This window comes from Anopheles coluzzii, chromosome 2 (assembly GCF_943734685.1).
Source record: "Anopheles coluzzii chromosome 2, AcolN3, whole genome shotgun sequence".
In the NCBI taxonomy this organism is placed as follows: domain Eukaryota; kingdom Metazoa; phylum Arthropoda; class Insecta; order Diptera; family Culicidae; genus Anopheles; species Anopheles coluzzii.
The window spans coordinates 51,586,891-51,602,839 of record NC_064670.1 but is presented as its reverse complement, the minus strand read 5'-3'; the positions used below and the strand labels follow the sequence as shown (position 1 = coordinate 51,602,839).

At 48.5% G+C, this 15,949-nt stretch overlaps 4 protein-coding genes across 8 annotated transcripts; 3 read left to right on the top strand and 1 right to left on the bottom strand.

Moving 5' to 3' along the window:
• The first annotated feature begins 331 nt into the window (after window positions 1-331).
• On the top strand, window positions 332-2,974 carry LOC120949496 (T-complex protein 1 subunit alpha). Its single transcript, XM_040366825.2, has 2 exons — window positions 332-541; window positions 1,015-2,974. Exons 1-2 carry the CDS (start codon window positions 469-471, stop codon window positions 2,613-2,615), a joined length of 1,674 nt encoding a protein of 557 aa, XP_040222759.1. The 5' UTR covers window positions 332-468; the 3' UTR covers window positions 2,616-2,974.
• Window positions 2,975-6,321: 3,347 nt separating this feature from the next.
• LOC120947764 (restin homolog) lies at window positions 6,322-10,901 on the top strand. Of its 4 annotated transcripts, XM_040363427.2 has the most exons (3): window positions 6,322-8,239; window positions 9,671-9,772; window positions 10,398-10,514. In XM_040363427.2, exons 1-2 carry the CDS (start codon window positions 6,434-6,436, stop codon window positions 9,734-9,736), a joined length of 1,872 nt encoding a protein of 623 aa, XP_040219361.1. In that variant the 5' UTR covers window positions 6,322-6,433; the 3' UTR covers window positions 9,737-9,772; window positions 10,398-10,514. The 4 variants fall into 4 exon arrangements, 3 of the variants coding, with proteins under 3 accessions (XP_040219361.1, XP_040219359.1, XP_040219360.1); XM_040363425.2 differs by lacking the exon at window positions 9,671-9,772 and having other exon boundaries at window positions 10,375-10,901; XM_040363426.2 differs by lacking the exon at window positions 9,671-9,772 and having other exon boundaries at window positions 10,398-10,601.
• Window positions 10,902-10,951: 50 nt separating this feature from the next.
• Window positions 10,952-12,130, bottom strand: LOC120947767 (beta-lactamase-like protein 2 homolog). Its single transcript, XM_040363430.2, has 4 exons — window positions 12,005-12,130; window positions 11,766-11,932; window positions 11,379-11,695; window positions 10,952-11,294 (listed from the first exon to the last, which is right to left on the bottom strand). The coding sequence occupies exons 1-4, from the start codon at window positions 12,121-12,123 to the stop codon at window positions 11,022-11,024; spliced, it is 876 nt and encodes a 291-aa protein (XP_040219364.2). The 5' UTR covers window positions 12,124-12,130; the 3' UTR covers window positions 10,952-11,021.
• Window positions 12,131-13,033: 903 nt separating this feature from the next.
• LOC120947765 (probable elongation factor 1-delta) lies at window positions 13,034-15,880 on the top strand. Of its 2 annotated transcripts, XM_040363428.2 has the most exons (5): window positions 13,034-13,224; window positions 13,477-13,593; window positions 13,770-14,300; window positions 14,795-14,875; window positions 14,957-15,880. In XM_040363428.2, the coding sequence occupies exons 2-5, from the start codon at window positions 13,501-13,503 to the stop codon at window positions 15,587-15,589; spliced, it is 1,338 nt and encodes a 445-aa protein (XP_040219362.2). In that variant the 5' UTR covers window positions 13,034-13,224; window positions 13,477-13,500; the 3' UTR covers window positions 15,590-15,880. The 2 variants fall into 2 exon arrangements, with proteins under 2 accessions (XP_040219362.2, XP_040219363.2); XM_040363429.2 differs by lacking the exon at window positions 13,770-14,300 and having other exon boundaries at window positions 13,037-13,224.
• The last annotated feature ends 69 nt before the right edge of the window (window positions 15,881-15,949 follow it).

The following is a 15,949-nucleotide window of genomic DNA, read 5'->3' as shown; positions in this document are numbered from 1 at the left end:
ATGCTTTAGAAAGTAAGCAACAAATTATGGCAAAACGAAAAAATCGTCCTCTAGGTACAATTAACTAGTGCTTACCAATACTTTATTTTATGTTTTGTCTTTTCGGGAGTTTGTTCAGATGACATATTTATCTTAAGAAATGTTTCCTTATTCAAAAATATGTTAACAGTTTTGTAATCTAGCCTTTTTTGTCTGCAGAATTTTTCAGGTTTGGGAATTTAGCATAATTTTACCGAATTTTATGATTTTTGTTTATATTGCCTGGGTCAAGATCTGTCGGATAAAATCTGGATTGTCGGAATGTGTCAAATCAAGCGATTTTGACAAACAGCTGTCAAGTTGTGTCGAAAAAAAAGTGTGCTGCAGAAAACGCTGTCCAGAATAAGCCGTGTGTGGTTTTCGTCTAAATAACGGAAACAATTTCCATCGATTTCGGATTCCTACGGTTTATCTACAGATCGTCCAACAATGTCCACTGTAGCAAGTGCCCTAGCCTTGGCCGGCAACCGGTCGTCCGGAGCGCCCGTCCGCACACAAAATGGTAAGTGTATTGTCGGTAGGCCGGAATCGCTTTGTTTCCCTAGACCGTGGGTGTTCCGCATCACATGTTACATTTTTGTAGAATTTATGGAAAACTTCAATGACAATTGATAGAAATCATGTACCACAGCATGAGATCAAGCATAAAATGTACTCTTGGCTAAGAAAAATACCACTTTACTGTCCCAGGTGTGATATTCGCTTTTGCCGGCTACGTGTTTTTTTGATAGGCTGAAAAGTTACTCAAAGCTGTAGCAGGCAAATAACACGATTCGGCCGCAATTCATCCGTTTTATTAATTGTAACATTCCTCGCAATTAAACAATTGAGCGATTAATCCGTTTTCCACCTTGTTTTCCCGTGACTATCTCGCATAGGATGAGTCATGTTTCATTAGTGAGGTTATGTTGTACGACAACAGATTTATGGCCGGAGGAACAGTTCACTAACGTCCTGGTATTTTTCCCTTTGCAGTGATGGCCGCAAGCTCAATCGCAAACATAGTGAAATCCTCACTCGGACCTGTGGGCCTGGACAAGATGCTGGTGGACGATATCGGCGACGTGACGGTGACCAACGATGGTGCTACCATTTTGAAGCTGCTGGAGGTGGAACATCCGGCTGCCAAGGTGCTGTGCGAGCTGGCCCAGCTGCAGGACGAGGAGGTCGGCGATGGCACCACCTCGGTCGTAATCATTGCGGCTGAGCTGCTGAAGAACGCCGACGAGCTGGTGAAACAGAAGATCCATCCGACCTCGATCATTGCCGGCTACCGTTTGGCGTGTAAGGAGGCGTGCAAATACATTTCCGAGCACCTGACCGCCCCGGTGGACGATCTGGGACGCGAAACACTGATCAATGTGGCGAAAACATCGATGAGCTCTAAGATCATCGGTGCCGATGCGGACTTTTTCGCCACGATGGTGGTGGACGCAGCACAGGCAGTGAAAATCCTCGACCCGAAGGGCAACCCGGCCTACCCGATTAAGGCAGTGAACGTGCTGAAGGCGCACGGCAAGTCGGCGCGCGAAAGTATTCTCGTGCAGGGGTACGCCTTGAACTGCACCATCGCTTCCCAGCAGATGCCCAAAAAGATCGTCAATGCGAAGATCGCCTGCTTGGACTTTTCCCTGCAGAAGACGAAAATGAAGATGGGCGTGCAGGTGCTGATCACGGACCCGGAGAAGCTGGAGGGCATTCGCGCTCGCGAGCTGGACATCACGAAGGAGAAGATTGAAAAGATCCTGGCCACTGGCGTTAATGTGGTGCTGTGCAGCGGAGGTATTGATGATCTCTGCCTGAAGTATTTCGTCGAGGCCGGCGCTATGGCCGTGCGACGCGTGAAGAAGGCTGATCTGAAGCGTATCGCCAAAGCGACCGGTGCCGCGTACCTCACCTCGCTCACGAACATGGAGGGTGAGGAAAGCTTCGACGCCAGCTACGTCGGCGAAGCGGCGGAAGTGGTGCAGGAGTTCATCTGCGACGACGAGCTGATTCTGATCCGTGGCCCGAAAGCCCGCACGGCCGCATCCATCATTCTGCGCGGTCCGAACGATTTCTACTGCGACGAGATGGAGCGCTCGATTCACGATGCACTGTGCGTGGCGAAGCGTGTGCTGGAGGGTAAGAAGGTGGTGGCTGGCGGTGGCTGCGTCGAGGCGGCCCTGTCGATCTATCTGGAAAACTTTGCCACCTCGCTGAGCTCCCGCGAACAGCTGGCGATTGCCGAGTTTGCCAAATCGCTGCTGGTCATCCCGAAAACGCTGGCCGTCAATGCGGCCAAGGATGCGACGGACCTGGTGGCGAAGCTGCGTGCCTACCACAACTCCAGCCAGACCGTCGTCGACCACGCGCAGCTCAAGTGGTACGGGCTGGATCTGATCGAGGGTGTGGTAAAGGACAACAAGAAGGCGGGCGTGCTCGAGCCGGCAATGTCGAAAATCAAATCACTCAAGTTCGCAACGGAGGCAGCGATCACGATTCTGCGAATCGACGACATGATCACGCTCAATCCGGAAGAAAAGGGAGGAAAGAACTACGGCGATGCATGTGCGGCCGGTGAGCTGGACGGTTAGGATGTATGCAGGAGGGTGAGACAACCGATCATCGGCATATGATCCAGTTTTCAACGATCGATCAACATACGTCGCCTTCAGCAGCAGCATTTTTGCTACACATACTTTAAGCTTTTATTCTAACATCTGATCATTTGGCGCCGTGCCGATTCGTGGCGAGCGGAGCAATATTATTGCACCATTCGAGTTTGGTTTTGCGTCTGTCTCGCTAACACCTCGATTCATTACTATTCACACCGATTCACAACACACCGGCAACAGGCAAACTCATGTTACTCTTACATACTTTTAATGAGTTTCACATGCGTGCATTTTTCTTTCCTTGTGAAACAGTACCGAAATAAAACTGTAACTTAATATCCCAGCGGGTTTCTGTTCAGCGATACTTAGAAAGAAGCGATTATGAATTGATTTTCTGACCGACAGAGCATGTCGAACTCGTGGCCGCAACCAAAACGAAGGTGTTCGAATGTGTTCGGAGCCGCAGAATGCATCGTTAGTGGTTGGCTAAACCAGATGAAGAAGAAAGAATGATTCTTCGTACTGATGCCATGCTCGTACCCATTCCTAATTGTAAGTAGTTGATTTAACAATTTTACAATCTGAAGCCTATATTTTCCCAAAAAATTAATGCCCAACATTTTAGAACATTATTATTCTAATTTTATGTCCAATCTTCGTCACTATTAGTCTTTCGATAGCATTGAAATTTAATCAGATTTCAAACATTAACCAGATTATTTGTATCAGGGAAGGTGTTAGTGATCTACAGCGATGAGTGTGCCTTCGCTTGAGTCAAGAGATTTCAAATTACGATTTAGTTTACTCTTGCGATCGAAGTTGTTTGCTTTACACCACAACCTTGAGCGTTTGCCCATGCCGTGTTAAATTAATAACCAATTTTGTCGCGCCTTCGTTCCTCGTTTGCGAGTAATTGCAAAGCATCAGCATCCAAAGGGATGATTAATCTTCTCCATCGATCTTAGAACCAACTCGAATGAGATCAAAAATAAATATACGAATGATTTAACTATTACGCATTTTCCTCCCTCGCGCCTAAGCGTTTCGTTGGACAAATTCTTGCTCTTCCAACAAAAAAACAAACACACACAGACAGAAAATGCAATCTGCAAGCCGGTGTTGTTTATAAGCATACAGCACGACCGTACCGGCCCACCTACAATCGGGTGTTATTTTTACCTACTGCACCATTGCCCTATTTAAGCGAACTGCCTCTCGAAAACGGAGACATGCCCTTTGAACGACCACTAAAACTGTCTCGCACACGCCGTGCAGGTTGGAAGTCGTCATGTTAGGTCTATTTTTTTTTAAATTGGGAGACGTAAGAAAAACATCTCTCTTCAAGATTCTTGACCCGGAAACGACACAACTCTGTGATCAATCGGTCTTTGGGGACCCCGTACCCGTTTTTAAACTGGCAATGTGCGTTGGATTTAACGGCGATCCATTTTGCCCGTACACGTTGGGGCCGGGCAATGATCGATTGTTTACAAGCATCTGGCCCGACATGTTCATGATGGATCGCTCCGGGAATGGTTTTCCAGCCCCTGTGGGTTAGAACCCAAGAAAGACAGACCAATTTCCCAATTGCTGTCTATTGCAGTGATGCAAACCTCGGTACGATCGTACAATGTACGATTTGTTGAGTTTTTTTTCTGTACGATCAATCTGTACAATGGCTGCTTGTTGGTTGCACCTTATTTTCCGTTGGCCAATCGTTCGTCCTGATCATTCGGCGGTTCCTTCTATTGCATGTGTTCAGCTTGCAGTACAGCAAGCACGTGATCGCCGGTACCGTTAACACTTGTGGCAGCACACACACACACACGCTTCATAAAGCGTTCATGAAGGACACGCTCAAAACTGCTTAAATGTTCTTTTCCTGTTAATGAAAAGTGTCCCGTACGTGTGAGTGTGTTTATCTTCTAAATCCCAAAAGAGAGCAACTCAAACCCCCCGAACTCTGCCGGTGGTAGTGGTAGTGGTGTTGGTTGGTTGGTTGCGTTCCCTCTGGTAACGACCGGGTTTTGCTCCGGATTTCTCATGTCTTGCTCTTACGACACGACCACGTTCAACAGGAACGAATCATCCAAAAAACCCCCCCGCCCATAGAAGGTGGATGGTGCGTTTTTCCTATAAATAACCGTGCGCCTACGGTACCACTCAAGCCGGCGGGCGGGTTGGACCACAGTACACAATACCCCGAGCGCGGAGAAACGACCGTGTAAAAGCCACAGTCCAACGGATTCCTCAGCTCGTTAGAAAACGCATTAATGGTTGTGGTGCAACTCAATTTATAGCCAAAAAGAACCCCTTTTTTACACACACACACATACACACAGTACCTATCACTCCACATCCACAGGTGCTCCCACAATTCCGCTTTCGGAGAGGAGCCTGAGGGAGTTAAAGAATGCAATTGATTGCCGTATCGTGGATGCAGCTAAATGCATCTCGATGAAAGGTTTCCGGAACATGGCTTGCGTAGCTGGAAATGGAACAAACGCATCTTGAATGGTCGGCAGGACACCGTTAACAGGTCTGTCGGCAGGAAATGAAACAAGGAAGGTATGCCGGTGCATAAAAAGTATAGTATTGTTGCAGAGCGCATTTGATCGGCGATGATCTTCGCGATCCTTGCAAGATACAAAAACACGACAACATGATGGGTGCGTACGGTGAGAAAATCCGCCATGAAGGTGCGTTTGTTTTTCCGCGGGGAGGGTGATTGAAGTGCCCGAGGGTGGTCCGTGCCGCCGTTACTACCGGCAAATTGTCTTCGAACGGCCGACGAAGTCAGCAGGCAATGTGATGTCTCGGACCCATGTGGCAAAAATAGATTTTCATTTCGGGGAGCAAAATTTATTCAGCATTCTCAGCGCGCGCGTACGTTTCTCAATTCGGTGCGCGGTAGGTTCTGGGGCATTGGGTAGTAGTAGTAGTAGCAGTAGTGTTTGTACTCCTGCTTTTGGCTCCCCGCCGGCGTCCGTTGCGTACAGGAGAGCGGAAATACCGCACCGCGGTTGAAGACACTCCGACGATCTGTGCAGTGCGATCGTACGCGGTGCGAAATCGGTCGGCTACAGGTGGCAGATACGCAGGCGCGTCCGACCGTTGGCTTCAAATATCGTGTCGGCAAGCAGCCGGGTCGGACGAAACGGCAAGAACCGATCCCGAACCAGTTGGCGGATGTTTGTCGGTTTAGCTGGACGTTTCTGTAAGCAAGGTGTACCGGTGTGTCGTGTGATAGTTCACTAAGGGGAGGGTAAAGGTGAAAATTCCATACTTGAAGCTAAGACGGTCCCTGGAGGACGACAAGAAGAAAGAAAAAAAAAAAACAAACCGTTCCGATCAGCGTGTTAGTTATCGCTAGATCACCCCAAAATACTGATCCTGATCCTCGTATCCGCATGCGAGAGCTGAAGTGAGCCCCACAGTGCAGGCGGAAGGAATTTCGGTCTGCGGTGGATTTTCGCCAATTTCGTTGCGTGTTGCGGCAGTGAGTGGTCGCTAAAGAATTTCGCTACGCCACGCTGCCGTCCCATTTCCCAAAAGGGCGGACATCAGAGGGAGCCGGTTCGGTGCGGGACGGTGTTGAGCGTGGTATAATTAATCGTAGCATTTGAAATACTTGTGCGCTTTTGCTTCGTGAATTCTAGTGCTTTCGTGTCGCGCCGTGGGTTGCCACGTCGGTCGTGTGTGTGCGTGTGTGTAGGCGTGTTAAGTGACTTTAACCGAAACCGAAACCGGGTGCCGGGTGCGTGCGGCTTCAACTTCAACACAAAACGGCAGACAAAATGTCGGACCTGGACGATATGAGCAACTTCGATGCGTGGTTGGAGAAGGACTTTCTCAGCAAAATCAACCGCCTCGAGACGGAGCTCGAGGATCTGAAGGATAAGAAAAACAATCTTGACAAGGATCTGAAGAAAAAGACGATCGAGTGTGATATCCTGCGGGCGAAGGTCGGGAAGCTCGAGCAGGTGCCCTCGAACAATGCGGCCTCTAACGAAAAGATCGAAATCCTGGAGAAGGAGCTGAAGCGCAAGACGATGGAGCTGGACATACTGCGCTCGAAGCTGTCGCAGGCCGAAACGAACCCACAGGCCTCGCTCGACCTGACCGAGCGTGTGAAGCAGCTCGAGAAGGAGCTGAAGAAGCGCATCATCGAGAACGGTATACTGCGGGGCAAGCTGACGGAGGTCGAGAGTGAGCCGCAGACACCGGAAGCGCAGGAGAAGCTCGACGAGCTGGTGCGCGGCCTGCAGCGCACCGAGAGTGTGGTGCTGCGCGAGAAGGTGAAGGAGCTGGAGGGTGACTCGGAAGCGTCCGAGCGCAACGGTGAGCTGGAGCGCGAGCTGAAGAAGAAGAACATTGAGAGCGATATACTGCGCTCGAAGCTGAAGCAGTTCGAAAACACGCCCTCGAACGCACAGGAAGCCAACGAGCGGATGCGCGATCTGGAGAAGCAGGTCAAGAAGTACCAGATCGAGGCGGACATTCTGCGGGCGAAGGTGAGCCAGCTGGAGAGCGATGCGGCGACGCGCGAGGACGAAGAATCGACCGAGCGGATCGAGGAGCTGGAGAAGGGGCTGAAGAAAAGCACCACCGAGGGCAACATGCTGCGGGCGAAGATGCAGATGTTTGAGAAGGAGTCGACGGCCACGCAGGACTCGAACAGCGAGCAGATCGAGGAGCTGCGCAAGGGGCTGAAGAAGAGCACGACCGAGAGCCAAATACTGCGCTCGAAGCTGACCGAGATGGAGAGCAAACAGGTGCACAGCGGGGCGAGCAGCTACAAGATCGAAACGCTCGAGCAGGAGCTCAAGAAGAAAAACATCGAGAACGACATCCTGCGGTCGAAGGTGGAGCAGCTGGAGCGCGTACCGCTGGCGGACAGCCCGGCCAACGAGAAGATCGAGGAGCTGCAGAAGGAGATCCGCAATCTGAAGATCCAGAACGACATTCTCAAATCGAAGCTGAACCAGGCGGAGGACGAACCGACCACCACGCAGGAATCGACCGATCGCATCAGCGAGCTGGAGAACGAGCTGAAGAAGCGCGTGATCGAGAGCGACATCCTGCGGGCGAAGGTGACCCAGCTGGAGTGCGAGCTGTCGCCGACCAAGAACTCGAACGAGCGGATAGAGGATCTGGAGAGCGAGCTGAAGAAGAAGACGCTCGAGAACGACATCCTCAAGTCGAAGGTGAGCCAGCTGGAGGGCGAAGTGATTGCGCACTCCGGTGGCAGCAAGGCGGACCCGAACGAGATCAAGAAGCTGAAGGAAAAGCACGAGGAGGTGATGAACAAGGCGAAGGAGCTGCTGTTCGAGCGCACCAAAACGGTCAAGACGCAGGACATGCAGATTCGGGCGCTGCAGAATCAGATCGAAAACATCAAGGAGGTGGTGGCGGTCACCAAGGACATGCTGAACATCCGCAACATGGAGCACGAGCAGCTGCAGACGCGGTTCGAGAACATTGACTGCAAGATGAAGGCGGAGCGGGAGCGGCAGACGCTGCTCGAGAAGAAGCTGAGCGTCTCGCAAAAGATGTACAATGATCTGCGGGAAGAGTACACGACACAGCTCGAGCTCTTCAAGGTTAGTTAGGCGTTCTGCGCACGGCTGCAATGTTTGCGATATTTATACCAGTCGCCAGTTAGTAGTGCGCTGCTGTGGCCGCCGTGGCGCTGAATCATACTGTGGCCGCATATAACGCTGTATACTTGCCACCCCCTGTTGCACTTGTGGTTTTTCTTCTTCTATACTTTCTCTCTCTCTCTCTCTCTCTCTCTCTCTCTCTCTCTCTCTCTCTCTCTCTATTTTCGTTGGCAAATTTTCCACTAATTCTTTTCACATCACGCAATGCACTAGTGGTACTAGCAGCACTAATACTAATACTACACACCACCACAACAATCACTACACCATCTCTACCCAAATGGCGCTGCAAGTCGCTGCAGTTCATACGCACGCGCGCGCGTTGCATCTTTTAGGAGGAAATTCAATTTTGGTTAATGCACTTCAGGTGTGGAATGCAACTGAAGTGTGTGTATCACGCCGTATTTTACGCCATTTTTTCAGTACCGTATCGAATGCTTTCTTTGGCATATTGCCGGTGTCTGCGTCATCCTTTAATTTTGAACTGTTAAAATGCTGAGAGCGATCAACGATCTTGCTTAAAGAATAGTTCAACTAATTTGATTGATCTTTTGTATACTGTCTCGGAAAAGCACATTAAGTTTAATGCAATATTATATTTGTATGTTATTTCAAAAAAGGTAAACCTTACTGTTTGTCTTGTGTTTCTTCTATTTAGCGGACATGCCGGTCTATACAGGCATTCGAGAATTAAATCATTGCCACACGCAGCCGGATAGTCAAGTCCTTGTTACGGCGAGACGGTCCATTCTAGGCTTGAACCCATGACGGGCTTGTTATTGAGTCGTTCGAGTTGAGGACTGTACCAAGGGACCCACCCCTGTTATTTGTACACTGGTGTAAATGACATGTTGTAAATTTATTTGTTCATTATTGTACTATTTATTGAGTTCGTTTCATTACGTGTGTATTGCATTAGTGTATCTCTTGTCCATCTTGTTGCTCTATTTATCGTTTAAGGTTTTCCAAACTATGTAGAAAAGAGGGTTTTGTGTTGCATACCGTCGATTCATTGCTGTACCATAATCACTCACACATATTACATCAAATTTTAACCAAACGAAATATAACGGATAAAGCATTAGAAAATACGCTTGCTTCCGTCTATCGTAGCACGGAATCGTAGTCTTTCCTTTGCAAGCTGTTGCCTACACAGTTGTTAATGTAACATGTACGAACTATATATTTGGTAACAATTTTAAAAGAATCTGATCCAAAAACCCAAAATTATTTCGACCAAAACCAAATGCCAACAGCGAACGAAACTCGAAACCCCGAATGGAAAAAAAACATACCCGCTTTTTTAAGAAGATCACACACTCTATGTTAAATGTGTTATTATTTATCCTTCTTTTTCTTCACACTTTTCAGAAAACGGCGGATCGAGCTGGGATTGATTTTCCATGCTTGAAAAAAACTGCACATACAAAGAAATGATTCAAACCACTGACCAAACTATATCGACGGACGTGTGTGTGTGTGTCTCTCTCTCTCTCTATTATCACCCGTGCGCCCACTAAATCATTCTTGCACTACTCGCTTACGTTCTTAATATCTTATTATATAGTTTTAGTACAATATCTTATGATAACAACACTCCACACACGCAAAGAAAGTGAGGTAATGTGGCTGTTCAAGTGCGCGTTCCGCAAGTTCCGCATCCGGTTTCATTGCATCCCAAAACCACCACCACCACCACCATTTTATTCCGTTCCTTTTCTGTCCGTTGTGTCCCAGTCGTAGTTTCAATCCTTGACCGTAGTTTGCACTGCAGTGGTGTTCGTGCTGTTGTACAAAGTGTAATGAAGACTCTCGGCAACAGTAGTGACAGCTGTAGTAGTAGTAGTAGTACCAGTAGTTGTAGTACATAGTGTATGATTATTGTCCACGTGGTGTGTACTGTTTGGGATTGTAAATCTGTCCGATCGTCCGATTTCTGTGTGCTTGTGTCATATTGTGTCATATTGTGGCTTTACGTGTCCCGTTCTTTTTTCTTCTTCTTTTTCATTCTTCCCCATATCTCATCGATCATGTTTCTAATGACCAAATCTTCTCAAACAAACTTTCATTCAAAGGATTCTTCTTCATCAAATTCCAGGAAATCCAGAAAAATTACGCCGAAAAGATCGAACTCATCAAGGAGGAAATCGAATCCGTCCGGAATGGTGCCAAAAATTGATACATCCTCCTCCTCCTCCTACCGGCAGGACCAGCAGCTGCCGACCGTAACCGTGGAAGATCACTTGCGGAGCGAGCTGGAAGGGCGATCGTGCTGCTGCACTGTGCAATAGCAACAGCAATAACAGCAACCCTTCCCTACAGTTTTTCTTCCCTTTCTGTGCCGGGTTAGCGACGATGCCACTTGTACTATCGCACAACCGTTTTTGTTGCCAACATGCCCACATGGTCAACCGCCCAATCGAGCGTTTGTGTAGCTCCACTTTTCCTCCCTATTTTATTCCTGTTCCCTCACCCGGTCTCCCCCAGAACAAACTGTATTTACTGCAGAGTTGTACTTTGCTAGGTACTTCAAGGTTAATAGGCCAAAAAATAAGTTAACTTACTATATAAACGAATGAATAATAAATAAAAATAACTTTTACCCTCTTCTGCCATTTACCACCGTTCGGGGAGAAAGAAATCTAAGACGGATTTTGCATTAAAACAAACAGGACCGCTACCGTAACTAGTTTATTTACCACACCGTCCTAATGGCAACCGATTATAGGGAAGGTGCCGGAACGTACTTCCAGCTATTGCCACCCTCACTGTCCACGCACTCGAGCAGTTTGCCTTCGACGGTCAGCTTCTTCAGGTGATGGTTTACATTGTACGCTGCCGCAGCCCACAGCTGTTCCGGCGTTTCCTTGTACACCGTTCGCACAATGTCCATCTCGTTGTACTGCTTGTCCGGATTGGCCTCGAACACGGCGAAGATTTGCTTCTCGCGATGATTTCGATGATTGATGTATTCCGTCACACGTTCGGCTGGATCCTGCAAAAATCGATCAGAAAGGCATTAGAGCACCGACCTACAGCGAATCGTGTGATCGATCGACGCCAGCACTGCGAAACCTACATTTATGATGTTACCATGCCCTGGATATATAACGGTGGGGTTAGCGTTCAAAATCGTTTCGAGACTTTTCATGTACAGGTACAGATCCTCGAACACCGTGGTGCCCTCTCCCAGGATGCAATCGGCACTAAATAGCGAGTTGTCCTCCTGCAGCACCAGCACAACATGATCCGTCGTGTGGCCCGGTGTGTGGATCACCTTCAGCGTTGCACCCTCGGTCGTGAATATTTGTCCGTCTTTCAGCTCCTTCAGCGTAGCATGCTTTACCTCCGGTTCTGGAGCATCCGTGCGAGGAAATTTCCAAACGTTGCATGTATCTATAAATAATGGTGGACTTGTAAGTGGAATGATTCATGGACGCTTGTACTGGGCCCGGACCGCGATTACCTTTATTGTCGATCACTTCCAATATATCATCTACCCCACCCACATGGTCGTGGTGCCAGTGCGAGATGATAATGTCGTTGATCAGGACTCGTTCGTCCATCAACACTTTTTGCAGATGGCCAATGTATTCCTTCACGTTCGCGTCCCCAGTGTCCAGCAGAATACGCCTATGGTGGATGGAAAAGGGAAGCCACGATAAGCACGCTGTTACGAGAGCTGCCAGAGAACTGCGTAATTACCTTTTGCCACTGCCGATGAGATATGTATTGGTCCCTTGCAGCGTCATTGGGCTGGGATTGCAGCCCAGAATACGGATAAGCCGGGAAGAAATTCTACTCACTGCCGGTATTGTTGCCATGGTGCCAGTAAAAATGAACGGATGAATGGATGCACGGGTTGCGTAGCGTGTGCGGTTAAAATAATCGTTTTCTACTCTTGATCATCGGCGTTTCCGGCGCAAGCCCTTCCTCGCCGGGCGGTCTGGTGATGAAGATTTCCGAAACAAACTCTTCCGAATCACACTCACTTCCACCGTGGTTGTGTTCCTCCTGTTCGTCGTCGTTCGCCGCTGCAGTGGCGGAATCTGCTTCCGATACGTCCGGCTCGGGCACGGGAAGCAGGTGGGCAGGGAATCCTATCGCTATGTTCTCTAGCTCGATCGGAGGCACCTTTACGCCTTGCTTGTGGTACAGCTTGATAAGAGAATCGTAAATTTCGTCTGCCGCTTTATCGGCCACTGTCAACAGTGAGAAAAGTGAGTGCGTTTGTTCGGCCAAGCTGTCACAGTCCGCCGTACAATCACGCAACTCGGCCCTGGCGGCCGTTATCGCTTCCCGCACCGTGTGCTGCCTCAGCTCGTCCTTTTCCACGTACCCGATGGCGAAAGTGGTGCACTGTTTGCGCAGTGTTTTGAGCTTGGTGTCGATTTCCACTGCCTGGTCCTTTAATGCGTTAAACATGATTCGTTAGTGGCGTTTTGGCGCACTGTTTATCGAAATATTTTGAAGCGCTGGCAGTTGTGGTTTGGATTTTAGTTTTGACAAGCAGTACGTGCAGTGTTGCCAGCCTTGAGTTCAGATTTTAAACAGAGCATCGTTTGAAGAGGGAATATTTTTATTTACACAATTTCAATAGGAAAAAATATGATTATATTTTGATGAGCGAAACAGACTGTAATTTCATTAGTATGTAATGCGATTTTATTCACACAAACTGGATAAAAAACGGACACGAATAATCGAGCATCGCCCGATGCTGAGCCAGACGTCAACATGACATACGTGCCGCGGTTCTGTCAGCAAAAATAACGCGTGTCGAAATCCACAAAAAATCGAGCTCCGGCACTCGTCTTCGGTGTGGAATTTATTGATTTTTCCCCTTTTGCGCTTCGCACTAGTCGTCGTTGCAGAGATTCTTGTTCGTTTGTGAATAAGATCTGTTTTCGTGGCATCGTACCGTGGTAAGTAAATCATGCACATCGTTACATCGATCCATCGCCCCCCGAAATGCGTATGGGCGAATGTGTGGTTAGAAAGTCGAACCGCCAGCAAATTGTTGCACAAATTCTGCACGTTTTCTGCCACAAGGACTGACTAGAGGTCAGCAAAGCCCACCGGGGAAGGGGTACCGAACCGCAGGGCTTCGACTCGTGCTGGTCTCGTATCAAGCGCTGGTAGTAACCATTCTTCATTTTGCTTTTCGCTTCCGACAGAGAGACTATTAATAAAAGCGCAAAATGGCTGCTGCAGCAATGGCACACGAGAAACTGTGGACGGAGAAATCCACGATGGACGCGGCAGAGAAGGCGTACCACGAGTACATGTCTAAGGTAGGTAAAACGGTTTGCGCAAAGTGTTTGGTTTTCCGCAGGAATTTGAAAACGTTCTAGTGCTGAACAGCACACTTGTGCCCCGAAAGCAAAACACTCGGTAACAATTGTCGCGTTTGTCGTTCATTGCCAATATTTTAAACCACTAACCCACCCACCCCTAAATTGTATGCAAGCTTTCCGCTGCGGGGAAGATGGAGTCGTCCGATGGAGTGGCGGCAGGATCAAAAATAGAACAGCCGAAAAAGGGAGGAAACGCTGCCGCACCGCAACAGACACAGCAGCAACAGCAGCGGCAACAGCAGCAAGGTCAGCCGAGAAAGATGGACGTTGCGTCGGTCGAATCTTCACCGCCACCGGCGGCGGCAGCAGATGCGCCGAAATCGAAAAAGGACAAAAAGAAGAAGAACAAGGGCAAGAAAGAAAGTACTCCAACCGATACCGAGTCTTCCGAGAAGGCAGCTAGCACGGATGCAGTGCCTGAGCCCCAACCACCCGTCGCCGAGCCGGCCGAGGTGCAGAAGGAAACGGGCAAGAAGAAGTCGAAGAAATCCAAGAAGTCCAAGTCGCAGGAAGATCCATCGTCGGTGCAAGACAACGATAATAAGTATCAGGAGACCGTGCAGCAGCAGAACGCCAAGAACCAGAAGGAGAAGGAGAATCTGGCCCATAAGCTGTGCGACAACATAACGGAGGAATTGAACAAGGTGGTTCTGCGGCGTGTGTTGTGTGGTCGTTGTGTTTTGCCCCAGACTGGACATTGGTCGAGTGTTGGGCTGGTTGCGTTTTCTTTGGTTCTTTTTTTGTGGCTGGCCAGTTGTGCTTCGGTTCTACCTATGCTTGTTTCGTTAATTTCGATTTGATCTTCAGTATTCTTTGCTAGTCTTGTCTTAGTAGAGTTTGACCATCTTTGTACATATGTTGTTTCCCTGGTGTGATTTATGTGAATCCGTTTAGTTTTTTTGTCGAGACCGACGGGGGTGAACAAACCCCGTTATAAGCCGCTGATGAAATGGCTGGGCTGTGGACAGTTTGTTTTTCGTTCTTTCTCTCTTTCTTTCGTTTTCTAGTTAGTATATAGTTAGCACCATAAAATGGTTTTTGTTTTGTTTCAGCACCTTTGTTTTAATTATCACGCTTGATTTTTCTAGGATTTGTTCCGTTGGCTTTTACTCATTACCGTTATCTCATTGTTTTGCAGATCAACTCCGTTCCATCTCAGTGCACTTTGGCATCGGAAATTTCGAAAGCCCGGCAACACATCAAAAATTCCCTCGAACGGGTAAGTGTAAACGCTCGAACTTAATATAGTAATTTCCTACATAAATTCTACTACAATATTCTAATGCATATCTCCCTTCAGATGGATGGTATTGCCGCATTGGCAGCTAGCCCCGGAGCCGAGTTGCTGGATCGTTTGTCCTCGGTGGAGAAGGAAAACGAGAAGCTTCGCTCGATTATTGATGGACTGAACAACCTTGTGATTGACCTGCACGAGCGCGTTCGATCGCTCGAATCGGGCAGTGGCAAATCGGCCGCCCCCGCCAAACCCGCTGCCGCCGCGACCAAGCCTGCCGCCCTCGCCAAGAAGGCCGAAGCGGAAGACGACGACGACGATGTCGATCTGTTCGGTTCGGAGGATGAGGATGAGGACAAGGCGGCAGCCGAGTTGCGCGAAAAGCGTCTGGCTGAGTACGCGGCGAAGAAGTCGAAAAAGCCGGCACTGATCGCTAAGTCGAACGTTATCCTCGACATCAAGCCATGGGACGATGAAACCGACATGAAGGTGATGGAGCAGGAGGTGCGGAAAATCAGCGCCGATGGACTGTTGCTCGGTGCGGCCAAGCTGGTGCCGCTGGCGTACGGCATCCACAAGCTGCAGATGTCGTGCGTTATCGAGGACGACAAGATTTCCGTCGACTGGCTGCAGGAGGAGATTGAAAAGATTGAGGATTACGTGCAAAGTGTGGATATTGCTGCATTCAACAAGATTTAAAGTGTGTGTGTGTATGACTTCCAGCAGTACCTTCCCGGGGGATTATCCGGCAACACATTTTTAATCGATTTTATCACATAAATAACTCAAGACACGATAGTAAAAACTCGGAGGAAGAGATGAGATGATGAAAGGCGGAAGAATAGAACAAAGAACGCTGGTCGCCATCTTTCTACCTTAGTGACGGTTGCTTCTTTCAAATTGAAAGTACATTAATGAAATATTCTATCCTATTGCATCTGTGTAAATCCGAGTTTGATGAAGTAAACACACATACCTTTTCCACATCTACGTAGACGCATTTGGGTGTTTATAAATGAATGTATGCGAAACAAAAGTAATGCTTAAAACATGGTCGTA